General features: G+C 40.7%; 3 protein-coding genes across 5 annotated transcripts in view; 2 read left to right on the plus strand and 1 right to left on the minus strand.

The window, feature by feature from the left end:
* LOC308185205 (uncharacterized protein) overlaps positions 1–7071 on the plus strand; it is a 38159-nt gene extending 31088 nt beyond the window's left edge. The window contains exon 2 of the mRNA XM_080573014.1: positions 4176–7071. Coding sequence (XP_080429140.1) covers positions 4176–4291 — 116 coding nt within the window. The 3' untranslated portion in view covers positions 4292–7071. The remainder of the gene's footprint in view (positions 1–4175) is intronic.
* CREBL2 (cAMP responsive element binding protein like 2) overlaps positions 1–10158 on the minus strand; it is a 12579-nt gene extending 2421 nt beyond the window's left edge. Inside the window, exons 1-2 of the mRNA XM_080573050.1 lie at positions 9554–10158; positions 685–882 (exon numbers count right to left, since the gene is read on the minus strand). Of these exons, the coding sequence (XP_080429176.1) occupies positions 685–882; positions 9554–9568 (213 nt within the window). The 5' untranslated portion in view covers positions 9569–10158. The remainder of the gene's footprint in view (positions 1–684; positions 883–9553) is intronic.
* Positions 10159–24174: 14016 nt separating this feature from the next.
* Positions 24175–26665, plus strand: part of DUSP16 (dual specificity phosphatase 16) — a 73021-nt gene continuing 70530 nt past the window's right edge. For 2 of the 3 annotated variants that reach the window (XM_080572887.1, XM_080572882.1), the window contains exon 1: positions 24575–24628. The gene's annotated coding sequence lies outside the window, so the exon portion shown is untranslated. Of the gene's footprint in view, positions 24250–24574; positions 24629–26665 lie in introns of those variants that run through there. The other variant, XM_080572884.1, reaches the window with a different exon arrangement.

Here is a 26665-nt window from a genome sequence, read left to right on the forward strand (position 1 = left end):
TGTCAAACCCCAAAATACACTGAAGAGCCCATGGTCAGTTGACCAACTTTCCACCTAATACTAACCCTATTCATTTCTGGTGACCAGCCCTGCCTCATCAAACAAGCCTAAAGCTTGTAAATGAAACATCAATGACATCTCCATATCAGTGAGGAACTGAGTCTTTATTTCTAGATGAAACATTCTCTTTTGTTAATGTAGCTTATTTGGCTAAGACAGCCATCTTCTATGTGATCTAAACATGGGATAGCCGCACAACCATTTACACATGTAAACGGACAGTATGCTGCAAAACCAGCCTCCCCCACACAAAGACAAAAGTCTACTGGAAGCACTAACACACTGGGGGTGTATGTCCCCACTGATATTTTACCCCATCTCTTTCCAAACTCTACCTCTTTCCACCTCTATCAGAGGTTTTCCAAAAGAAATGCTTCAAAGAGTCATATGCAAAGGTGCTTTCTTTGCTCACTTCCAGTTCAAAACCAGCTGATAACTTGCAGCACGAAGTTCATTATTCATCATGCAAAGCAGGCAAGCAGCTGAGTCCATCTGTTTCTGATGCTTTCATACTTTATGGCTGGCCAAATCCCATTCATTTTAGTCACAGTGATTTCAAGAACAAATGTCCATGACAGTAGACCCTGAATGATACTGAACATAAATTAAGTGATAGTTTCTTACCATTTCGAGCTCTTCTCTGAGAGCACAGATGGCTCGCTCTCGGCTTGAAACCAGCTCTTCCAGGTACTGGTACCTCAGCTTCTTCCTGGCTCTGCACTCTCTTGCACTCTGACGACTTCTTTCAAGTTTTGCCTTCAAGTCTATTTTTGCTGGTTTACGACCTCGCTTGCCTGGCTTCTTTACTTTGCCTCCAACCACCTGGAAATGAAGAGTACGCTAGAGATAATGTTCTGCAAAGGGAACACTGAAACCATGTCATTGTGCCTATAGCTGGCTCAAGAGGACCAGTCAACTCTCTAGCAAAATTGATTTAGAATTATTAACAACCCATGCCCCAGTAATTGCCAGCTCAACAATACCTTGTTGACTTTAACACTTAAAATTGGAAGGAAAAAAAAAAGATTTATATCATTACAACCTAAAACCTAATTTTGCTGCAGTAAAATGACTATAGTTTCAGTCTCCTCTAAAGACAAAACATCTCAGAATTATCCACCAGCCATCTGAACTTCCTCCATCTTGCTTTATTTCAAAGGAATCTTCTGGGGATTTTTACTAAACAAGGAATTCAGTTACACTGAGCCCTACCTCTGCTGCCTCCAATGGAGCTGAACCTAACCACTTTGGCCATGTTCACTTTACAAACAGTACTACACAAGGTAGAAAATCATCTCCTTATGCAAACTATCCCAGCATCAAGTTTTTCCCGTGCCTAACTTAGATCTCCCCTGAAGAAACGTGACCCCCACAACAGCTTGTCCTATCCCTTGGAGGTTTTGGATCATTCTGCCCTTTTCTTTATGGTTCCTTTTTACAGGTCTGAAAGCTTCTCTTGCTACAAATATAAAAGAATAGTTTCCTTGGTGTTTATTCTGTGCTTCCCCACCCATATATTTCCCTCTTAGCATGAGAATGTGGCACATGAAAGTCTTAGACATGTTATGAAACTTAGTACTCTGGCCATCAGGTAGTATTGCCCTGTAAGTATTACATCAGCCACACGCCCCACTTCCCCTCTGAAGTGAGAATTTCTCTTTATTTGCATTCTGACCACACTGTTTGAATGGAGGGGGTGTGGAGAAACACACCTACATATAAGAATTTCACTGCTGGCTTAGTATTTCACCATACTGTTTATAAACTGTACTTTTTCTAAAAGGCACTATTCAAAATATCAGAGTTCATAACAAAAAAAGGCACTTTTTACTTTGCAACGCTACAAAAAAAGTCAGCTTTGACATTCAAAGAAGTCACTTGTTCTACAAACTTAGCAGGCTGCAGTAAAAACAGTAACAGTGAATTGATGTGCTAGAATGAAAAAATGGAGTATACAATTGAGTCTATTCTTTCTTTGGAAACCAAGTCAACAATCACATGCCAACATAATCTAGCCTTTTGTATATTGCCTCTCCTAATTTATTCAAGAATAGCTGCCCCTACAATCAAATGGAGGAAGAGAAAGTAGTTAATGGACATCTAGTGATAATGAAACAAACATAGCACATTCAGAAAAGCAAACAAAAAAGTCACTTTTACATTTGAACTACAGAACACAAGTTGAATAATACATTTACGCCACCAAGGTGTTCTCCTTAAGATCTTCAGATACTGTGTTCCAGTACTGTTTTCCATTACTGTAATTAACACGTGCTAAGCCATTAAACTTGGTGCTGCAGGATAGGACAACCTGGTCCAAGGCACAAAGTAACATCTGCCACATCTGTACCAATCAATTGCTTTTATATAAAGCTTTGTGCAACTTGTTGCTTCTGAAGGAAAACATCCCCAGATAGAGTTCTGGATGCTACATTACACACCACAGCCAAAGTACCTAAGTTCTCCAAGACTTAACACCTGAGGCTTTTCTGGGTCAACACAAGGTAGTTGGAGCTAAGTTTTTGAATTCAAGAGCTAGATAAGCCCTTGTAGAGACACATGTCAGCTCTTCCTGGTCCACTCTTTGAGCTCTGACCCCCCGAGCAGTGGGCGAGCCCTCCAGACAAGAATCCCAGCACACTGCATCACGGTCACGCCTTTCCACCACAACTTCAGGCAGATGAGCCGTTGCTACTGTGCTGTTTCTCACAAGCAGAGAATTAAGATTAGTTGCAAACATCACCCAGCCTCTTTAAGGCCAGAGCCTTGGGCAAGCATCAAGAGAAGTATGCACAAGTAGCACAGCTTCACATCATTCAAATCCATCCAACACCACAAAATTCACATAATCATTTAAGGACCTGTTATTGTAAAGTGTTTTGTGTGGGCTTATATGCAGCTGGTGTCTTTTTCAAGGTAGGAGTCACATCAACAGAGAGAATGTATGAAGGGTAAGGGAGAAAGCATTGTCACTGCTGTAAGAGGATCAAGTGAGCTCTGTCCAAACCCTGAGTTTAAAGACATGTTTTTGTGGCTATACCTACAGAGGGGACACAAAACAGTTCAAAGCACTTTGTAGTCTGCAACTAAATCAACCAGTTGTGGACTGCTTTGCACATCACAACTGCATCCTGGATCTACCATTATCAATTATCTCTGTTCCCTCCCATCAACTTAAAGAGGTTTCTACAGAGAGGTACACCAGTTGCACTTTGTCCCCCCACGATCTTTTATCGCTGCACCAGCCCTGCACACACGCTGTGTCTTACGGGATGAAAAAAGGCCTGCACCTCGTAAGTCATTGCTTGCTAGTGCCCTTACCACCAGGTATGGAAATAATGAAGAGCTTCCCTCCTTTTAACTCTCACTTTCAGCAGCAAGGCCCTAATCATCTGCCTTCACACCATCCTGAAAGATTCAGTCTCCATGGCTCCTAAACTGCAGCTCACCATATAATTAGCCATCAACCTTGCACAGTTGGTGTAATAAGTGATCTAACCAAATCCTGCATCCTTAGTAATTTTTCCTTTCCAGTATTCAGAAGCTCTGGCTGTAGCCTGAAGCAACCCAACTGGGGGAAAAAGGCCTGGTAAATCCTCTGTCACCATTACACACTACGGTATCTCCCTGGCTTTAGAATCATGTTTGCCCAGCCAGCTGCTATGCTGATGTGAAAGAAAAATGGGCAGAAGTGCTAGATGACGTTGAACAAACCAACAAAAAACAAGCAGGCAAACATATTGTATTTCCTTTGTATTCCTCTGAAGTTTATAAAGGGGTGGGAGCTGTTAGCATTCAGCAGTAGGGATTTGTTTTTTCAGGGAGTCACACGCCATCGAGACGCAGAACAAAACTAATGATAAAATCTGTCACAGAATTATTAATAACATGCATCTGTCACAAATCCAACCAAGCCCATATTTCAGTTCAATCAGACTTCAGAGAATAGAACATAGCTTTCCTCCCTTTTTGATGCAGCACTTAGATCATAGTATCACTCACCTGGTAGCAGTGTTCAAAATTAATTGACCTGGAATTGGAAATGGCTTTGTCTGTATCAGGGCAGCTAACTGAAGCTATCAGAGTTCTGGATTATTTTTCTTTTTTGCCCAAAGGGATCCGGCAGATCTCTATGGCACTGCCAGAAGGTGTCACGGAGAGCTCCTCCTTCCAAAGGAGATGCACAGAATGGCTGCTGGCATTCCCTGAGGATCTGAGCTGCTTCTGGTAAAGCTGGCCTGGCACCCCTGAAGGTACTGAACAAAACAGCGCTACCCAAAGCACCTCTCAGCAATGCTGAGAGCATTGACCAGTTCTGTATCTTGCAGCAGCTCACAGCTCATTCACAGATAGCTCCCAAGTGCTACAGCAGCCAGGACTTGAGATCCAACTCAAGAAATCACCTTAAGCAGACTGTTGTTTGTATTAGTAGCTGCAGGTATAGGTCTACAGAATCTAACTTAGTGTGAAACTGATGATCATGTACAGGAATTACATAAAGCTATAAAAATGATTGGGAAAAATAAAAACCAAGCCTAAGGATTGCATTCATTATGGCAGAAGGAAAAAAAAATCTAGTCATGTTTGCAAATGTTTTCTCAAAATCAATTATCAAATTAAGTTAGCCACAAGAGTCCTAATAAAAATGAAGTTATTCAATGCTTTAAGTCACAGCATATCACTCACAGTTGTAGATATAACTCAGCTAGAAAGCATACTGGTTATTCCTCCATTGTATGGCATTTTATATGCTTTACACAGGTTAGTTAAACAACTTTGACTGCCAGACTCAGCATCCTGCATCACACTGAGCAAGCACTCAAAAAATGCATCTGATCATGACCCAAAAACCTAAGATATTAAGGGAGCAAACAACTTACAAGTCTTAAGCAGTTATGTCAACAGAAATTAATCCTAAAGGTTTACTCATACAAAGTGGTTAATGTACTAAGAAGGTAATCTTTAGCACAGGTATGTAAAGACTATTTTTGCTGAAATGTCTACTCAAAAAAAAAAAGGCATAAGCTAGAAATAAACATCAAGTTTTCATAAAGCATTAAGCAGGTGTCCACAAGTCAAGATGAGCAAGTACTAAGGTTCAGTGCAAGAGTCACTATTTAGATTCTAGCAATCATTTGCATTACACCTTACCTCTTGATAGATCAGAATCCTCTTCTTGCCCACAAAACACAACTACAGCCTCGTGGAAGCGTATCCACCAATATGCCATGCACACTGACAGGTTATACTAAAAGAACCCAGGTACTTCAAAACTATCTAGTGCTTGAAACACGCAACACCGATGGTCAAGTAATGCTATACTACGTTCTATCCTCCTAAACTCCTAGACTAACGCTATCCTCCTAACCCACTACAAATATGAAATAAAATTGTTCTAGCTGCTCTGTGGGGTTTAGGCTAATCCATTTTACTTACGCACTGTAAATGTAAAAAAGCAGACACGTCAGCTGAGCAATGCTGTCCAGCAACAAGAGACTTGTTAAAACACTTGAGGATTTGAAATTGCCTACCTCAAATTATAATCTAAGCTATTTAGATTTTATATTTCAAAACAAGCAGAAATGAAAATATTTTATGTTTGAACAAGATCCTGGATGCAAGAATACTATAGCACTTTACAAACCTGCATGCTCTAGAAGAGCCCTAAAGGGTAAAAACATAGTAGCCACTCCCCTTAACAGCTTGGATCAGTATGAAAACAGAACAAACTTTGCTCTCCGCGCTATTTCTCAGTCCTTGCTGCAGCATTCAGCGCATTCCTCGGAGTTGACTCCAGGACTGCCTGGAAGATTGACCCTCTCTTCGTAATCTTGGTCACCCACAACAGCGAGAGTCATAGACAGAGAAGTGCTGGAGGATCTCTCATGAACGAAGACCTGTCAAGCCCAGTATGTTACCCAGATTTCACACCTAACTTGCTCTTGCACTCCCTCCAAGGGATGTCTGTATCCCTGTCACTCATGATATACAGCAAACTCCCCCTGCCTCAGGATCACACACAGATATTTGATGTACTAGAGCCAGGGTTTACAGCACAACGCTTCACGTGTGGCCTTTGCTGTGGGCTTTCCCCTGCCCTATCACCAAGTTCTTCCCCAAAATGCAAAGGCTATGTGAACACCAGGGCAAGACACCTATAGACGCTTGATCCATAAACATTAACATCCCATAAGAACAGCTAGTCTGAGCATTCAGTTTTCATCTCAGACTACATTAGCACCTGAAAAGCCTCTGACCTGTTTAAGGGCTTTTCTTTCACTGGCCTCATCATAAGCTTGCAGAAGTTTAAAAACAGTTGGACCTTGAGACCAATGTTCTTGTCCACAGCTCCGGGACCTGTCTGCAGGAACACCAAGACTCTGAGCTGAGCACCCATCCTTTCAACAGCAACAGTCTCTTTTACAGGTATAAAGGAATTTGCTTCTTCATGCTATTTATTTAAAAGCAAAAGAAAGCCAACCACCAAGAACAAGCCTGTTCAAACTTGAGAAACTAACCTGGAATTAAAAATTTGCAAGAGAATGAGGTCCACTGTTTTAAAATTTTGAGGAGTCAAGTAGTTCATTGTCATCTTAACTGGATAATGAAAGGTTTTCCTAAGCTCTTCCTCCCCTCCCCCCCCCATTTGTGTATCTAACAGTAGCTGTATTAAACTAAGATGACATTTTATAAAGCTGTTTGGTGTATTACACAATTTTCCTTTGCATACCAAAAAGTACGGAATTCACTATATTCCACTGCTGAATCCAAGAATGATGCAGTATACATTTTTTCAAAAATAAATCCCACTTTAAATTAAAAAATACCATTTCAGTGTAATATTTGTCTCCCAAGTACACCTTTTCTTAAAACTTTATCTACTCACGTGTTCACCTGAGGTTCAGCACATTTTTAAAGGAAAAATACATTCATCTCAGCCTTTATTTTCAAAAGCTATCTTCTCCTTACAGGAAGAAAATATTTGTAATAAAAGAGGGTAAACCCAAACTATTTCTGTTTGTTGTTGTTCTTGTTTCAGTTTTACTCTTATAATAAAAAAGTAGATACCGAGTGATAACTGAGAAGTTAATTACTCACAGTAGTATTTTGAAAGTTTACCCATAATAAATATAAAAGATTGCAGTTAGCTAGGTAGAACTGTATTTTAAAAGTTACCAGGGTTATTTTTATTACCACGAATGTGAAAAATGCCTCTTACCTTAATACAGACACCCTGCTTCCTGATTTATATAATAAACATAACAAATTATACAGTCTTGTAAACTAATCAACTAGTATCACCTATCAATGCTGAAATTACAGTAACAGAATTTCTCCTTTTTCTTATGTCTAAATACTTTGGAGGCACATAAGTGCTATTTTAACTGTGATTAATTGACAAAGAACAGCTACATCACTAAACTCTATTCCTTGGACAACCAATAATAGCTCAAACCACAGCAAGGATAAATGAGATCAGTATCTGAGCAAGTCCTAGCCTCACAGAAGCTCAACAGAAAAGCAGGTCATAGTTGGGGTTATTTTTTATTGTTTGAATAATTTAAAAACATCCTTTTAAACTTGAGCGTGAAAGAACTTTTCTACATCTGACCCTTAGATCTTCTGTCTCTCCCTTTAGTTTTTACTACTTCCTTCTCGTTTTGAGAAAATATGCTAAGAGGAACCATGCCTCTTACGCTCTCTTCATCCAAGTACGACTAAATTATAGTGCACTTTGAATTAGGGAAAACGTTACAGCCTACAATTCCAAATTCTTTATGTTAATTCTTTATGTTATGTTTTCTTTATGAAAACTCTGAACTTCAGTGGATGTAACTATAGAATAGTTACCTCACTAATGATGTAATTCAATGACCTCATTTTTATAGGGAAATTCCTTTCACAGTCACACTCGTTCAATTCCACGATAAGACTCTCAGATCACACAGTCCAGCCCTTCAAATAACAAGGAAAATGTGACTCAGTGGAACTTTTAGAAGGCTTCAAGGACATGCTGGCTTGAGCTGGAAGATGTAGCTGGCTATAAAATGAAGTATAAACAGTGCTTGCCTCATTCTGACACAGCAACAAAAATGGGAAGCGCCCTCCTCCCAACAGCAATGGGATCTCTTCAACAGAGACACCAAACTCTAAGGGCAACCTGCAGCCCCATGAATTTGTTCTGAAAGGAATTGCAGCCCTACAAAATATCAATAGTGAAACTTTTCAAAGCAGCCAGCTCTTACTGACTAGTATCAGCTATTTTCTGTAGAAGATATGGGGATCTGATATCGTCTAAGACTATTACCTAACGTAAAACTTGCTGAGGGAACAAAGATCTTCAGTTTTCCTTACTAACCACCACACTCAGTAGTTCTGGGCAGCACCCTTTTCAAAGCCATAGCCCTTGACAGTATCTCAGTGTAAGTATAATATGAAAACATTACATTATGAAATTGTACTTGAGACATGAGATAGGAAGAGGAAATATTCCACTTGGCCTACTCTTTCCTTCACTTGACATCAGTTTTTCTAAGCAAAAAAGAGCAAAGACCTGTCTCATTAGTGCAAAACATAACAATAGTATAAAAATTATTTTTAATGAAAAAAATGCAAGTTATCTGTTATAAATAAACTAATTCTGTCACAAGAGAAATGAAGTAGCTACATATGCCTCAAGAATTAAGTCTTCCATATCTTCTAAACTCCTGCCCTGATCACACGTACTGTTTCATCCAGTTTGTCCTCACAACTGTGAGCATTTCGTTGGCTTCAGTGATGCAGATTCTCCCACCCATCTTTGCAGCTTTCAGACAAGGCCTCAATAAAACCAAGGAGTATAAATGTCAATTTGTCAAATTAGCATAAACCATTCACATACTCCTGATCCATTTGGTGGATCATATACACTGGTCAATTACTGATCACTTTCAAACGTTTTAGATTTATTCCCTAAGAAATTACACCAAGCATTTTCTCTTCATAGAATCATTAAGGTTGGAAAAGACCTTCAAGATCATCTGGTCCAACCATCCCCCTACCACCAACATCACCCACTGAACCATGTCCCTAAGCACCAGGTCCAACCTTTCCTTGAACATCCCCAGGGACGGTGACCTCACCGCCTCCCTGGGCAACCTGTCCCAATGCCTGAGTGCTCTTTCTGAGAAGAAATGTCTCCTCGTTTCCAACATGAACCTCCCCTGGTGCAACTTGAGGCCATTCCCTCTAGTCCTATCACTAGTTATGTGCGAGAAGAGGCCGACCCCCAGCTCCCCACACCTTCCTGTGTAGGTAGCTGTAGAGAGCGATATGGTCTCCCCTGAGCCTCCTCTTCTCCAGACCGAACAACCCCAGCCGCTCCTCATATAACCGTGCCATTTGTGCCCTAAACCTTGCTCAGCAAGCGACGAGAGCCAAGGGGACGGCTCCTCCCTCGCTGCCGCAGCCCCCGAGCCCCGCCGTTCCCCGCCCCGCCCGGGCAGGCCCGTACCTTACTGTCGTCCATGGGTGCCCCCGGCCCCCTCGAAGGGACCCCGTCGCTCAGCGCCCCACAGCACAGCCCCCAGGCGCCATGGCCCTCCGCGCTGTTTGTTTACAGCCGCCCGCCGCGCGGTGCGCGCTGGGAGCGGTAGTCTTCTCCGGCGCCGCCGTGCGCGGCCACTGCGGAGGTGAGGGGCCAGACGAACTACGACTCCCAGCAGGCCCCGCAAGGAGGAGTCCGGCGGCGGAACGGCCGGCTCGGGGGGAGAACTACATTTCCCAGGAGTCCCCGCGCGCCTCCGCCTCCGGTGTCCAGCCTCCGGGCCCGGGCTTTCTCCTCGCGGGTGACGGCCGGTTGCGGCTTCGCGTCCCGCCGTCCTCTTCAAGGCGCACGAAGGCCTGTTTCTGCCGCCTCGCCTGGCTCATCGATCAGTCAGCCATCTTAGGCCAACGGGCTGAGCTGCGGCGTGTGGCAAACGCCACCCCCAGCAGCCAGGGCCACAGGCAGCTGAGGGGAGTGTGTCCCAGCAGGCTGCTGGAGCAGTCCTGGCTGCCTGAAGTACCAGTAACACTACACACAACACACACAACCAGCTGAAATAAAGGAGAGGCGTTGGGCAGTGCCCTGGGAATGCCAGCAGGGTGTTCTCCCGTGGGGTGATGAGATAGGCGGCTGTGCACAGATCCCTGTACCATCCCCTTCCAGCTCGGAGGAGCGGACGGACACCTGAGGCGCAGAGTGCCTGAGGAGGAGGACACTGCATGCAGGGTGCTGGGCACAGCAGCCTCCCATGGCTTTCCCTGTGTTCTGCTCAACCTTCTGGCCCAGTCAGTGCCCCAATTTCCCTCGTGCCGCTCCCTGGCCTCCAGTATGCGGGCTGCAGGTCCTGGCTCTACATGCTGCCTTTCTCCAGCCCTCACGCTTTCTGAGCCCTCGTGCTGTCTTTCTCCAGCTCTGAGCCCTGATCATCGCAACTCCAATCTTTCCCGCTACTGATACGGCCACCGCTGGTGCCTCCTTCTCCTCCAACCCCAAGCTAGGGTGCCTGACTGCAGCCCGACCACAGGGCAGCCTCTAGTGATTTTTGAAGGAACTAGTAAGACTCCAGCTCAGCAGCCAGATAATGCCTTCCACATTAATGATAAAATCCATTTTCCATCCCACCTAGAAACACCTTAGTAGAGCCATGTTTCTCCTAGGTGTTCACGACAGATCACAAATAGCACTTGAGGTACATAACAGAGATACAAAACTGCAACTTTTAAGCTTACTGGTTGCATAGCAGTCTCCAGATTTAGGCAGTGTGAAACAACAATAGGGCAGAAAAAGATGAAGCATTTGTTGTCAGCTGACCATGGGCCACAGTTTATTCCTAGCACTTGCTTCCTTTCCTGCTATTCCATGCCACTGCAAGCATGCATAGCATGCAATAGCAAGCATAGACTGTTACAGGGAAATAAAATCAGCCAGCTAGTTATTTGGAAAGCACAGTGGGGTAGAATGAAACAACAGGTTGGCATGACTACCTGGATGACGGGATGCGAAGGAGAAGGTTTGGAACTGGGATTTTTTTCTTCAAACTTGGCTAATCAGATACTAGTTGTCTGGTATTGTTTGTCATGCTCTGCCCTTCAAGAACTTAAAAGTAGAATTGAGTCTTCCTGGTCACTTGGAAACTGCATAGTATACTGGGACTGCGATCCTGAGCCACACCAAATCTGAAGTAGTACCAGCAATCCTTTGAGAATACCAGGATTCCTCTCCTTTCACGTCAACACATACCAGAAAAGGTTAATGTTGAATGCTTTTGATGCAAAGCCAAGCCATGCCCTTCCCCACCCCCCCAACATCTCTTGAAATTAGGCCCCTGTTTGCTCAAAAGATGCATGTACCCCAGCGAACAATTCTGTAAACATGGTCTGTGTTTCAAGTTTGTGGTGAAACCTGAAGCTAGGCATGTTTCATGTTGCTACATGTTTCTTTTTATTCATGAGTTTTTCATGCAACTCTATTCACAAGAGTTTCCCATGACTTAATCTCTTTTACATGCAATTGTTAGGGCTAAGGCTTTGTCATGGGATTTTCCCCCTGAATCACAAACCTTCCTCTTGGAGGGATATGCTCTCTGCATGGCAGAGACAAAGCACTTTTATAAGCTTTTTTCTATAAGCTCATATGCTTTTCAGTTGTCAAAGACGAGGCAGATTGCACTGTGCTTCCCTTTACCTTGTCCAAAAATGATATACCAGTTTTTAAAACTTTGCCTGTGAAATAAAAATAAAAAATAAAAAATAAAATTAAAATAAATTAAAATAAAATTAAAATAAAACAGGGAGGATCGGTGTGTTAAACAGGAGGCACCAACTAATAAAGTGGAAAGAATAGTTTGCAATGAGCTTGCCTAGGTTGTCTCCTGTGACCCCCTCCCCCATCTTTGCCTTCAAATTCTTGAAGAAGGTGGTGAGGTGCCTTCACCTTTGGCACTGTCCTGGGGCCATAAAGCTGGCTTTAAAAGCCAGTTGGGGGTTTCCCTGGTGAAGAGAAATATTGAGTGGCAAAGAGCCAACATAGCTCACTTAGGCAACCCTCTGTTGCAACATGAGTGGAGGAAGGAGATTAGACAGAGCCCTGATGCTGATTCAGAAAGGCCAGAATCCTTTTAACCAGAAAATTAAAGTTACAGCTGCATCTTCTCTCTCCACTAGATTGCTCCATACTACCCATTCTATTTTTTATCACATAAGAAACAGCGCTCTCAACTTCTGACCAAGTTAAGCGTGAGCTTAGCGGCTGAACAGTTAAGAGTTTCCATATTTTATCACTGAACAACTAAAAGTATGTATTTCTGTCTGCTTTTCCGCTGTGGGTTATACTGTCATCCTATCTGAATATGAACATGTGAATTGAATGGGAGTCTGTCAGGACAGTTGTGAAGGTAATTGAATACTATATATATGCACATATATAGCACATGAGCTGATGATGTTTTAAACTCATTTTAACAGATAAGAAAGTACTGTACACAGCAAATAGTGAACTCTTCAAATTTACTGCCGTAGAACACTGCAAGACAGAGAGTACAGCAGGTTCAAACAAAGGATTAGACAGATTTATGATCAGTTTCATGATGAGGCACTAAAGGGATGTACCCTCCGCCATCCCTAATCTAACAGTTTCGGATACTGGGGATGGGTGGGAGGAGTGGAGCACAGAAAAAGCCCAAGTTCATACACTCTCCCTGAACAGCATCTCTGACTGCCACTCAAAGAGACACTAGTGAACTAAATGGACTGATCATCTGAACCAGCAGGGATTTTCTTTATTTCATGTCCTTAAGAGGTCACCATGTTGACTGTCAAAGACTCATAAGTGAATACAAGTTTTTGAGTAAAACTTCCTCGGTTAAAGTAAAGGCATATGATCTACGCACTAGACCAACTGTCACTAACTGCAGATTACTGTTTTCCCTAGTAAGTGATCATTCCTAAGCAATTCTCTGAGACATCCTGATGTTTTTATTGCTAAACCATAGTGACACACACCAAGTAAACGCTACCTCATATTAATCCCAATGTCACAAATTATCTCGTGCAATAACTACTGGCAGTCCCCTGCTCAAGTGAATTATATTTGTTAAAAGAAGGGCTGTGCTTCTCTTAGAATGGCAGATCCAGACAGACTTTGAGGTATATAAATAAACTGTGTTCAGTGATCATGCAATAGTTTAAAAATCATTGCTTATGTCAATGTGACTAAAAAGAAATATAGCTCACTGCATGATTTTGCACCATGTGCTCATATTTGTAGTGATGTCAACACATCACAAAGAGGTGTTTATTCTCTCTTTCTAGAGCTGAAAATGTTTTAATTTGGGCAAATGGAAATCAGTTCTTCTGACAGCCTGCCTGAAATAAGAATAAATTTTGCGACCTGTTGGTATTAAGAATCAGCATTTTCTGAAATTGCTCCCTTGTCCATTTATGGAGTCTTAGCAGATTCAAAACCTTTGAGATCAGTTCATTTGTAGATCGGAAAACAAGGGAGCAGTTAAGATATTTTCTTGTTTGTTTTCCAAATGTACCAAGAAGCCAATTGCTTTAATACAGATGATAACTCATTTACCATGGGGGCAAGATTGTGCACGAGCAGGCTTTCAGTCTCTTTTTGTTGTTTTTGTTTGCTTGTTCGTTTTGCAAAACCAATAATAAATTGGATTTTCTTATGCTCTCTAATCTGATATCCAAGAAACATTTCTGGCAGCACAAGAAGAAACTGCATGTCTTTCAATTTTTAGACTCTTCATACAGAGACAGGGGACACCGTCAACCTGTCATTAGTTAAAACAGTTAAATTATTCATCACTGGGGAGTGACAAAAATGTTTGCTTACATAATATATCTTACTGTTGCTTACATAGTTATAGAAGCATAACAGTTTCTTGTTGTCTTTTTTTTTTTGGTTTGTATTTTGTTTTGTTTTTACACTAGAGTACTAAGAGAGTACTATACACACTGAAGAACAAAAAGGACTAATCTAACCTGTGTTTGAACAAACCACAGCCTGGTATACTTGCTATATACTATATAATTAAACATTAATAAGGGGTTGCTCTCATCTTTGCTAAATATTCTGCTTTCATAGAATCACTAGATGAGCTCCTTCTGCAGTATAAAATGCTTGAAGTCATGTCTACATGTCTTCCCATTTAGCTATTGCAAATTAATTTCTCAGGTAAAAGAGACTCAAAGTAAGATAATTTGCAATAACCAGCTCTACGTAACACACATAGAAAAGTTAAAGCTTTATCTAGCCAAATTAACTTTCCCACATAAGCAAAATCTTGAAACAGTGCTTTTAAAGCTTTTACACTGCTGAACAGATAGACTAATGGTAAATTAAAGCACTGTATGAAAATGTTCATGCTGCAGCTGGAAATGAGCTACTTCATATTTTCAAACTAGCTAACAGAAGTGAGAAAAAAGTCAGGTGCTCCAACACTTCACACATATGACAGTTGCAAATAAGATAGAGTGGAAAACTAGAAATAATTCAAAAAGGCATTTAAATAACATGGATTTTATGCAGAATTTAAACTAAAAAAAAAAAAAAAAAACAACAAAAAACATGTACAAACAAACAGTGAGAACCAAAGAGTAAGGCAAACAAATCACTGATTAAGAAGATGACGAAGAGTGGGGTAAAGTTCAGTGTGGTGCGTAAGTGAATAAAATTTAATCTTGTTTCCGAAACAACAAACAAACAGATCAGCACAATGTGCCATGTTCAGGAATGTGAGAGCCATGTTGTATCTGGCACTTGAACAACAGAGAATTATTGCTGCTGATATGGTAATTGCAGAGGTACAGAAAAAAGTGGGTGGATCATGTGAAATTCATGAAATACTTGAGGTGAACTTACAGCAGGATTAGTCTTTTTCTTTTAATTGTGTACATTGATCTCTATGTGCAAATGGTTTAGTAAAAAGCATATTGTTCATTCTCAAGAGGCTTAAAAATCCACTTCATCTCAGTGTCATTTTTTGTTCAGAAGATATTTTGCAACATGCTTTTCCCCTTTGGCCTACGCAAGTATGCCTACATATGCATACCTATTAAAGCCAGACCAAAATCTGCCGCCTGTTGCTGGCCATTCTCATAACAGTATTTCTGCTTGATTTCCGCAACACCTAAAACCATCTTAAACAGTTTTGTCCTGACCCAGATTCTATGACACAGGCTGTGTTCACACTCAAAATATTTACTTATCTAAGCCTGATACTGTTGTTCTGTTCAAGGACACAAACAAGATTTCTGCATAGTTTGAGCACAAAATGAAGGGCTCATACAGCAGGTTGGATGTGTGTTGTAACTAGGTCAGAGGACTGCCATGACGCCCTTGACTACTTTAAGAAATGTCATTATGCTTCATGTGAAGGGTCAGGTTACCTCATACAGTGGTTTGCCCTGGTCTACACTCCTCACTCCGTCTTAAGACAGCATCATATCAGCTAACTTCTGTTTTGCAACTGTCTTTAAGCACATTGGATTTCCTAGTATTGTTGTAACTGCTGATGAGCCTTGTATTTGTGTTAATGGGATTTGTACTTAGTGAGACTGCTTATGTGATCACAAGTTACTTACAGGATCAAAGGCTGCACCGTGAAAAGTGTTTTATTAACTGGATGAAAATCAAGAACACACGCCTGGAGAACACAAACTTCGTTTGCAAGGCTATTTCAAGGCAACAGCCAAAATACAAGCAGCACGTTATAGGGCAGGTTGTAGCCAGCTGGCAGGCTGCCTGCCTTGCCCATCCATAGAAATAAATATTACAGTGGAAATAAATAAAAATGTGCTGTTTCAGAAGGATACAGAACGAAGCACAGAGTCCTCTACCCTACTTTAGCTCCTTTCTCCCTGGCTCTCAGATTTTTCCTGACGTGTTCCCCAGCTCCCACTCCACTGATTTTTCCTGAAACAACCACCAAGTTTTCCCTTCCCTTCCCTTCCCTTCCCTTCCCTTCCCTTCCCTTCCCTTCCCTTCCCTTCCCTTCCCTTCCCTTCCCTTCCCTTCCCTTCCCTTCCCTTCCCTTCCCTTCCCTTCCCTTCCCTTCCCTTCCCTTCCCTTCCCTTCCCTTCCCTTCCCTTCCCTTCCCTGCCCTGCCCTGCCCTGCCCTGCCCTGCCCTGCCCTGCCCTGCCCTGCCCCTGCCCCTGCCCCTGCCCCTGCCCCTGCCCCTGCCCCTGCCCCTTTCCTTCCCCTCTGCCAAGAACCTACTCTGCTTCTCAAGAAGCCCTTGCTTGATTTGGCTGGACTGGCTCACCTCTGACGACAAACACATCCGTGATGGCACCTAACAGTCATTACAGTTGTACAGGACCATGCTTAGTGAGTGCACATCAGATGCAAGGGGCAGAGCAACACAAGGTAATACTTTTTTAACTTGGCTGGAGCTGCCATAGCTTGATTCACTGGCGTAGGTTGATTTTAGAGCAAATTAATTTTAAACATGCATTTACAAGGGCAACCTAATCAGATTTTGCATTATTATACTCCAGTGAGGTTGCATGGGGATACATCCTGTTACAATCAAGTGGCCCGTGCCTGATCCAGTAAACAAGGACAAATAGTCCTGAACTTCTCTTTCTAGTTTCACATGACAGTGATGCTCTGTCACCTTACTTGGGAAGTACTATTGGTACTTACACAATGAATGTAAATTCTCCCATTATTCTCCCTTGACAACTCACAGAGAATGGGAACAGCTCCTCAGGCACTTGGAGCAATTTAGGTAACAGCTAAAGGGAAGTAGTGTTAAGCTCCCAAGTCAGGCATGTGCCCTGATCACATCCAATATTTGGGTGAGACATCAGCTCCTTTCTCTCATCTCCAGTTTCCATGCAAAGGGAACCTGAATGCGTGCTCCTGACAGAATGACAGTAATGTCATATACAGGTGTCCCTTTTTGTGATGAGGGACCAGGATTTGCCCAAGTATAACACCAGACCAGCTTAGACATGAGCTTGTCTCCAGAGATATAGCACAAAACAGTTATTTCAGGTGATCTGGTGCAGAGTTCTTTTTGGTACTTTTGGTGCCTTTTGGTACTCTGAGTCTGCTCACCTCAATCTTGACTTCACTGGAAGGATGGCATTTAAATTCACAAGTTGCTAATCCAGAAAATTGACAAGTGTACATAAATATTAATTTTCTCCATCTGTTTTGTATACAAGTGTATAAATATATAGAATAATTGTAAGCTCCAGACTGTCTCTGCCTCAAAAGCTTAACTGATTTGTGACAACTATTTGAAGATTTGGGGGATTAACTATAATTATAGGATCAAAATTAGAAAATATCGACTATTTTATGGAGGACATTAATGTACAAGATCTGGGGGTGGTGGATCACCTATGTCTAAAAGGACTGTATTTTAAATTTAAAACAAACAAGCAAACAAACAAAAACACTGTGGACTTTCATTTTTCTTTTCAATGTTAAAATACTGTTATATTTCAGGCAAGACTGATCCAAGTGAAGAGGAGCAGGCTCTGTGAAACACTAGTATATACCGAAATCAAGCTACCTGTTTTTTAAACAGGTGGTCTTCTTTAACTTCTGCCTCAGGATTTGGGACTGGGGGAAGGGAAGCAATGAGTGATTTCAGAGAACTATATAAAACAGCTTACACCAGTTATGTCTCCACTGACTTGCGTATCAAATCATTCATGGTCAAACTGTGCTGTGTGGTTCTGCGTGCAGCAGAAGCTCCTTGTGGCATTGTGCCCTTTTCTGCATGTTCTCTGACAATTTTGCTGTTACACCCAGGCACAGCATATATTAAGGCTTTATTAATTCCTGAATGTTTCCCCCTCTATAGCAGGGTGAAACTCAATGAAGAATCAGTACTTGTTCCTGTCTACTGGGGGATAGATATCTCTGGAAAAGAGCTAAATGATGCTGAGAGGTAAATCGAGGGCAATGAACCTACAGCAAGAGATAGTCTGGAGCTTACAATTATTATATATATCCTCATTAGGATCCCTTGAGATCTGCAGACATCTGTTTCCAAATGGGACATGTTTTACTTCTCTACATGCATTTTCCATGATTTTAAGGCCCAAACTAAGCTGCAGGAGAAAACCTGACATATGAATGTAGTGTTGGTGCTCATGTTAGGTGTTGGTCTGCTTAGCTTCAAAGGTGGCTCCAGGGGCTGATTTAAAGTATTTTTATAAATCTGCAACTCAAAATTACTGAAACTTTTAGGTAAGGAGCTAATTATAGATGCTGTGAATAGACTCATCAGTGGTCACTTCACAGGATCGAGTAATGTCATGCTAGAGAATAGCTCTGCCATCAGCTTAACAGGTATTTTCCAAAAAAGAAATGCAGGTGGGGCAGTTGCATGTATATTTTGTTATAAATTTTTTGTTGTTTTTGCCATCTCCATTTCTTCACGCAAGTGAGCTATTTATTAACCAACTGCTACAATGTCAGGTATAAACATTAACCAAGGAAGCGATGAATCTACAGAGTTCAACAGCTGTTTACTAATTGTTCACTTTGCTTGCATATATATAGTCTTTAGCTGTCTGGTAACTTGTCTTCCTGAAAGAAGAGTCAGCCCCAGAGCACTGTAAACTTGCTTCAGTGAAATCATTCCCTTCCTTCCACCTCCATCTTTTTTAACCTTCTTTAAATGTCTATCTGTGTCAAGGAGAAAAGGCCCTATTGCTGAATCTGTGTTGAGACTGCTATGGAAAATTTTCCCCTGACACTGTCAGAAACATTATTCAGAGTCCCTCAGATAGTTACAGCATTCTTAAATGGAATACAACTCACCCTTTTCCCCCTTTAATGTGTTCAGCAGACAGGTGGCGACCCAACTGGTGGCAAATTCCTAAGTATTTATATCCTTTAACTCTCAAATGATATGAACAAGTAATAGGAAATGTCATGCACTGAGTATATGAATAATGTTCCCATTAATCAATCGTCCAAAATAAACTGGATTATTATGTCTGTTTGTACCATACAGTAGCTATTTGCAGATAGACATACTGAAAGAGTAAGCCTGATTCTTATCATCTCTGCTGTCAGTGGAGATTTAGGGACAGAATCTCATACAAGCTCACTGCTCTTCCACATATGCTTAGGACAGGCACAAAAGAGATTCACAGATGTAGAATACCATCAAGCTTGAATTGTCTACTTTCTGCTTTCAGCATTTGACTCCTGCTTGGGCATAGTTTTCAACTGAGTATAGAAGCTCTGAGGCAGTGCACATACACTTCTAAAGAATGAGATCTTTCGCTGCTATAAAATAGCAACCAGACTCAGTATTTCAGTATTTCAAAAATGAAGTGCAAATAAAACAAATGATTTTTGAATTCCTAGTTTCAAGAAATAATGATTGATTTACCAGCTAAGTTGGTGACTGGTGTCCTGCATTGCAATTCAAAGAATGAAACTGAAATTTGTGATTCACACCAGAGGTCTAGTCTATCTCACGTCCTGATTTTCTTGCATCAATTTTGGCAGAAGAGTACTACTTTTAATGCATGTGCCACAGGGCATCCACGAATCTTAGAAAAGTGCCACTGTGTACAGACCTAGTGCAACTCACTCATTGTACAATATAGAAAATATCTCTCAAGGAACTTGTAGCTCCAGACAAGTGTCACTGCCTGTGTGGTACAGATTCTCATAAACAATCTGCGCAGGCAAGCACCATGAGGCAAATTTATCTGCAACACATCTATTTGGTGCGCACTGTGGATTAACACACACATGATCTGGTCAGCACATCTCAGGTCCAAATCCCTGAGTGCCAGACACTTTGCAGCGCTACTGCATTCCTGCTCCCACTCCTCCCTGAACCTAAACGTGGGGTCTGTGGCCAGGTTCCCACCAAAAGGCACTGAAGTCATACGAAGTACTTACCTATTTAAAAGTGAGTTTGAAAGACTAGACTCTCAAACCACTTGAGCATACCTGCTTGAAACAATGAATACAGGATATATGCCTTATTGATCAGGATAGATAGCATTGTACTGGCTTTCCCTCAAATTTAGAAAAGATAGATATCCTTGAATCCATAGTGCTGACAACCTGCATAGAATAGTGATAATTTAAAAAATATATATATAAAGCTCCTTGGCATTGTAATATTTTGTAAAAGACATAGATGACTTCGTTGCTTTGTCTCTCTATATATTTGGCTTATAAAGTATATAATCTGGCTACACAGCTATGGGAAGAAACAGGAGAATGGTGGTGCACCATTGCCTCTGCACCACTACCAGAAGTGCTGAGGAACTTTTAAATTAAAGTAAATATACTATATGCAGCTATACTGTCATTTTATGGACAGCTATGGAAAGGGAGGGGTGTTATTAAGAATAAGGATCTTCTTTTAAAGATGTATTTTCATATGCATTTGTTGTTCTTGCTTAAGGATTTAATACCTTCATTCCTTCAATTACATACACACAGCCTTGACTCATTTTATTCCAGATCCATTTTTTTCACACCTCTACCATTGTGAAAGGGCCTCTAAATATATGTAAATGTAATTTGCTACCATTAAAAAGTTAAATTACTAAGCACGACAACTTTTATTGGTCCAATAAAATCCAGAAACTATGCTGCATTGCAGGCCTGCCACAGAGAGACAAAGTAGAGAGGGAATCTGTGTATGTTTTTAACGTTCACTGAAATTATCCAGACCAATTAAAATTCATTTTGTATTATCATATTATTATTGTACAGTCTCTCTTCAACATGGATTTAAGCTTGTTTGTAAACTTCACCTGGGTACATGTTACTTCTACAATTTCTACAGTAGAAATTCATATTTAATAACCTGGCTTTATACTTTTTTGTTTAGCAATAATGAGATCAACCCTGCAACATATATTTTTAAAGTAATGACATGCACCGTCCAACCAAACTTCCTCCTGAAATAGTTTTGCTCATAGAAATTTATACATAGAAATGTATACACTGAAATTTCATAACAATTACAGGACTAACTTAATGTTTGACAGATAAATTTTCAGCCAGGGATATTGATGCACAAGGAGACCTCAGTGTAAAATAAGGATACAAGACACAGGAATCATGACTGCCACATCCATACCATACAACAATTTAGGTTTGAAAAGACCTCTAGAGGCCACTGGTCTAATTCCCTGTATACAGCAGAGGCAACTTGAAAGTTAAATTCAACTCTAAATTTAGATCGGTTCCATCTAAATACTGACTTTCTTCATGGATGAAGAAGGCACAGCCTCTCTGGGCACCAGTTCCAGTGTTTGACCACCCTCATTGTGAAGAGCAGCTCTTTTCTAATATTGTCAGGCCCTAATGTCTACCTAACAACTGTCACAAAGGGCAACTCACTCTAGTTCTGCTGGATTAGCAAACTGAATCGACCCATTTTGCAGTGTGACAATGCTAGGTGCACTACATGGAAAGTGGCAAGAGCTCACAGTCAGAAGCAGAGGGTAGGAAACTGTGAACTGGAGCACCTCCTTTTGGCATCACCAGCCTGCTGGATGGGCTCAACCAAGTCACCTGCCTGCATCTTCTCAAGCTTTGCACACCCATGTAAATAGGGACTGGCACGAGCTGTTTCACTCTCTCTTTACCAATTGCTATTTGCCCTTGTTCCCATGTTGCGCTCTCTTGTGCAGTGGTTCAGGCCTTTGCTCATTCACATGCTGTAAACCAAATGGGGGACTAAGCTGGGTTAAAGCTGAGTTTTGTTTGTTTTTTGGGGAAGGTTTTGCCGTGGATCAGGTCTCCAATCTAATTCAGTATAGAGGTGAGCAACTGCTTGCCCCAGCAAAAGGATGAGGCAGTAGTGGGGCAGAACCTCTTCTTTCACTGACAGCCAGCTTACAGTGTTTGTGCAACTGCATCCTGACCTCCTGCCGGAGCTATAAAGTAAAAAGGTATTTAAAATGAATCATCTGTTCTAATAACCATTTTTCTTAAACTGTAGCTGACATCAGTTAATTGTAACTCCTAGTGCAAAATAACAGATGAATAAATGTGTAATTTCTGCAACTTAGTAATTAGACAGGCCCTTCTAACAGGGATGTCTTTTTCCTTTTATATACTGGAACTCAAATTGCATTTACAATTTTCCCATAAATGTGTCCACTGACTGGGTCACGGAAGAATCTATCCTTCTATGTTTCTATCTAAGGAGTTCTTCGAAGCTTACACAGTTGCCAATAAATAATGTCCTGCAAAGCCATGCCTTGCACTTGAAATTCCCCCTCTTAAAAAAACCTTCTGCCCCGTTTGATTTCATAATATCCCATTTAGGTTTTAAATGATCATGCAGATGCACATTCTTCAGCATATGTTTCTGGAAGTCATCATTGTTTGATCCGTGGCTTGAAGCAAATTTTTTTTAATGACTGGAGAGTCAACAAGCCAAATCTGTATCTGAAGTAAGTGGGTGCAACTTTGAGTAAGTCATGAGAAGTCTGTGGCAGACCTAAACGCAGAAAACAGATTGTTTGATTTGCAGCCCTGTGCTTTAGTCTCACTGATTTTTCTCCCCTTCTTTACGTAGGCTTAACATAAACTAACGGTTTAAACATATTTATTATGATTCTTCCCCCAGCTACAAGAACAAGTGGCAAACTGCACTGAAGCAGAAATGTTCTTGCAAGATTGTCAACCCCCCTCGGAGCTAAAAGAGCTGAACCCATACCTAACACACCGAAGCCAATGAGTTCCTGTCCATTTGAAGAGCAGTCAAGAGGGCAGTGTAAAAATAAACAAGCAGTCCTTCACCTCACCTCCACCTTAGATTTTTGAACTCAGATTGCTACTAAAATAGGCATATTCTAACCTTGCATCCTAAAAAAAAAATGACACGCTCTGAAATTTTCACATGCTTCTTTTCCATGTAACCTGATATTTTCACCTGTCCTTCTTGACAAACCCTGCTGTCTGTTGTTGACAATTGGGATAGTACCAGAGTGACGATTTTCTAACCGGTTCATTTGACAAAACAAGAAACTTGTCAGAGTTAATAGTCTTTTTTTTTATTTCCTTTTTTTTCTATGAATGTTTTTACAGTGAGGCCAAAATATTGATGTTCTGGGTGTTAGCCACTTAAAAGTTTATATGAATGAAAGCTTGTAAATGAAGGTCATTGTGGTGCTCATGCCTTTCTTTCCCACACTAACAACAAGCAGTAATTAACTCATTTTTCTTTTCCCTTTAAAAACTCAAGTTGTTTTTTGTTTGTTTGCTTTGTTTTCATTTCGTTTATGGTTTTGTCTGCCTTTTCCTTTTTTTTTTTTTTTTGATATGAGGCTCTTTTTATCTATTAAGTACATTTTAATGATTCCACAACAGACAAATCCATCTTTCACAGCCAACTGAATAACAAAATAGTTTCATTTGAATATTACTGCAACATATAAAATGCAGCTGGTAAACAGAAATAACATAAACAGTGGTGTATCAAATCCACAAGGTTTAGGATATCAGTCAGTCTCAGAAGTTGTTAAAGGTAGACAGAGACAACAAAATGGATCAGGAGAAACAGTGAAAACTCTAAAACTGTCAGAAAAATTCCTCTCCTGTGTAAGTCTTGAAAATAAAAATATACAAAACTGGTATTTAATACCACATTTTATTCATTAACTTTCTACATTCAAACTTTGAAATAAATTTTCTGATTGTGAGCTTACTTCAGTATGCTATCAAGACAGTAACTATGCATTCTATGTTTTTATATTGACCAAGATTACATTTCACGTATCACAACATTAAAACATTTTATGGTTGCTATCCTTTTCTATTGGATCCTTGGTGCTGCTAATAAATATTTCATTCTAAGGAAAAAAAAAAGTCTAAAATGTATTTAAGGTTGGTAATTTACTATACTGTCATATAATTTAAAGTATTCAAGTAGTTAAAAAGAAGGATATGAATAGTCAGAGACCTCATACATTTTATGTTGCCCTCATAATAAACACAAATACATTTTAGTTCTGATTCATCATTGGCCACAAACAAAACATGAACATACTAAGCTACTCTTCAGATAGTATAAATTGGCATAGGAAGTTAAGTGCTAGTTGAGCAATGATGATTTACAGCATCTGTGCTTACAGTCCTTTGCAAGTTGATTCCGATACCAGTACACTAGCCTACAGACAAGTTACTGGCAGTGAGTAAAAGTTAACAGAAACAAAGTCGGAGGGAGCGTTTATTGTGACTATTACCTCGATTTTTGGAATGTGATTTTTATGTACCCTTTTCCTTAAATTTAATTATTTTCTCTTTAAATACACAGAAAAGTGAGAAATGTTACTAGTTGAGTTTCTCAGTAGCTGTAGATTTGTCTGAACTTGCTGTTTCTTGAGGACAGTACTTCGTTATTCTGTTTCGTGATGAATGACAACATGTTATTATGCTCTTTTTCTGTAAATAAATTTATTATGATCTCCGATTTCAAATGCCTTTTCAAAACTTAATCTTGCTGTTTCACATAGAAGTAATCACAGAAGTGGATTAACATCAAGATAGCTGCCTTTTTTCTGCCTAAGGTGAGTAGGATCAATCAAAATTCCCTAAGCTTTACAAAGCCTGTCTATAGAACCATAAATTAATATTTTTATTTCTTCTTTTGCCTATTCCCACTGTCTTCTACTGTCTATCTTGCTTATAGCTTTTTTTCATCTCTAATTGCAAACCAAGCCAACAAATTTTTGTGCAAGTGCTTAATTTTACTAAATGTGCCTGCTCATGTAAGTAAAAAGGTTACTCTTCCTTTGAACAGTGTAAGAGGGGAGAGGGAGAAGGATGAGTTAATGGTTGGATTTGGAATTTAAGACAACTTGGTTCAGTTTTCCAATCTGCTACTGGCTTGCTATACTACCATGAATGAGGAATTTTATCTCAGGAACTCATTTGTATATCCATAAAATGGTATCCTGATACTCCTCTGTTCCACAAAAAGCATCCAAATAACAAAGGGCATTCAGAAATACTATAAAGATAGGGATCATGTGAATTCTTACTCAGTAGTGGATATAAGATCTATTAAGTAAGAAGATATACGGAAGCAGACAGCTGATACTAAAAACTGTTTTTTACTGTTCTTTCTGTTGTTCTGGCTCCTGTGATTCTCCCTTTCTCTTCCACTGCTCTAAATCTCCCAGTATTTCCTCCACTGTCCCACAGAGAGCAAGAATTATCACTGTCTTGTCCTACATACCTACCAGCTCAAAAACATGTCTCCATTGAGACTCTCCTCTTGCATACCACCTCCAGCTTCTTTGAGCTGCTGTGAATCTGACAGTCCTGGAGAAGCTATGGGGAAGTAGAGAATGAAAACTACCAGCAGCAACAGAGTAGTGAGGCTATTCTATTCTTACCTAAGCATTTTCTGGAGGAATAGAGCTGCCCCAGGTCTGATGCACACATGGAAAGGAAAAATGAGGAGATATAAGTTGTTCTCAACTCAGTTTTCCCCTAAGCATTGCTACTCTGCACCCTCTGTCTCTGATGCTTGCATTTTTCACACTACTCAAATTTCTCTCCTTTACGCTGAGCTCTGTGATTTCCATCTGATCAATTTGCTGATCTCCAAGTGCAAACTCTTCTCTGCTGTTCTTTTCCTCACTCTGTCTTCCATCTTCTATTCCTACTGGTTTCCATTCTTCTAATTCTCATGTTCTCATTGCTGCTCTCTGACAAACCCTCACTGCTCCAACTGCCATACCCTATTCTCTATGCCAGCAAAGCTAGTGGTATCTAAAAATGCTACGAATGTTTCAATGTAGGTATCTCAGCAACCCTTCTATTTTTAAATACCTTCAAGAGCTGTCTGTAGCAGCTATGTCTGGTATAGCAGTCTGCTCTGAAAGTAGATTAAGCCAAACTACACCACGGCTCTGATGCTGTCTGTAAAAAGGTCATCACTTCACTTCCCATCTGCTGACTTGGGTTTCCCCGAAACCATTTCAGCCAAAACAAACCAGTTCAGCTGACATCTACTATTTAAACTGCTTAAGCTCTTCTGGTTGACTTTGGCCAAAACAAATTTTGGGAGCAAACTGCCTGAATAGCTTGCAGATAGGTAGGAGTGGCAGTAACCTCCAGCAGAAAATAGCAGTGACAGTCACTGGGCAGTTGGCTGGGACTAGTAACCTCTTCAGCAACCCAACTTCAAGCTGTGGAGGAAGTGAGTACCCACACAGGGATTTTAAAGCATGGTAAATTCTGTGCTTTAAGTTCAGTTCTCGCTTATTTTGCAAGAGGTTCCTCTGGAAAACCACTCCTTTCCACTGTGCAGAAAAGATGATGTCATTCGGACTGTCATCTTTCCCTTGTTTAATCACTGCTAACTGATTAACCAAGTGGAGTGTCACAAAATCCATTAAATGGAAAAGGAACAAGAAGTCAGACATGCTGGCTTTTACCCATAAACAAATAGAAACCTTTATAAACTAGGTGTATAACCTCCAGTTCTCAAAAGTAGCCATCTGTTTCCCCTCCCCAGCTCTCCAGCGATAGGGGCAGCACACAGTGACGCACTTAGAGTCACGCCTGCCAGAAGCAGAATGTGGGGCATGCAGGCT

This window comes from Anser brachyrhynchus (assembly GCF_964034855.1).
Source record: "Anser brachyrhynchus genome assembly, chromosome: 1".
NCBI classification, from domain to species: Eukaryota; Metazoa; Chordata; class Aves; order Anseriformes; family Anatidae; genus Anser; species Anser brachyrhynchus.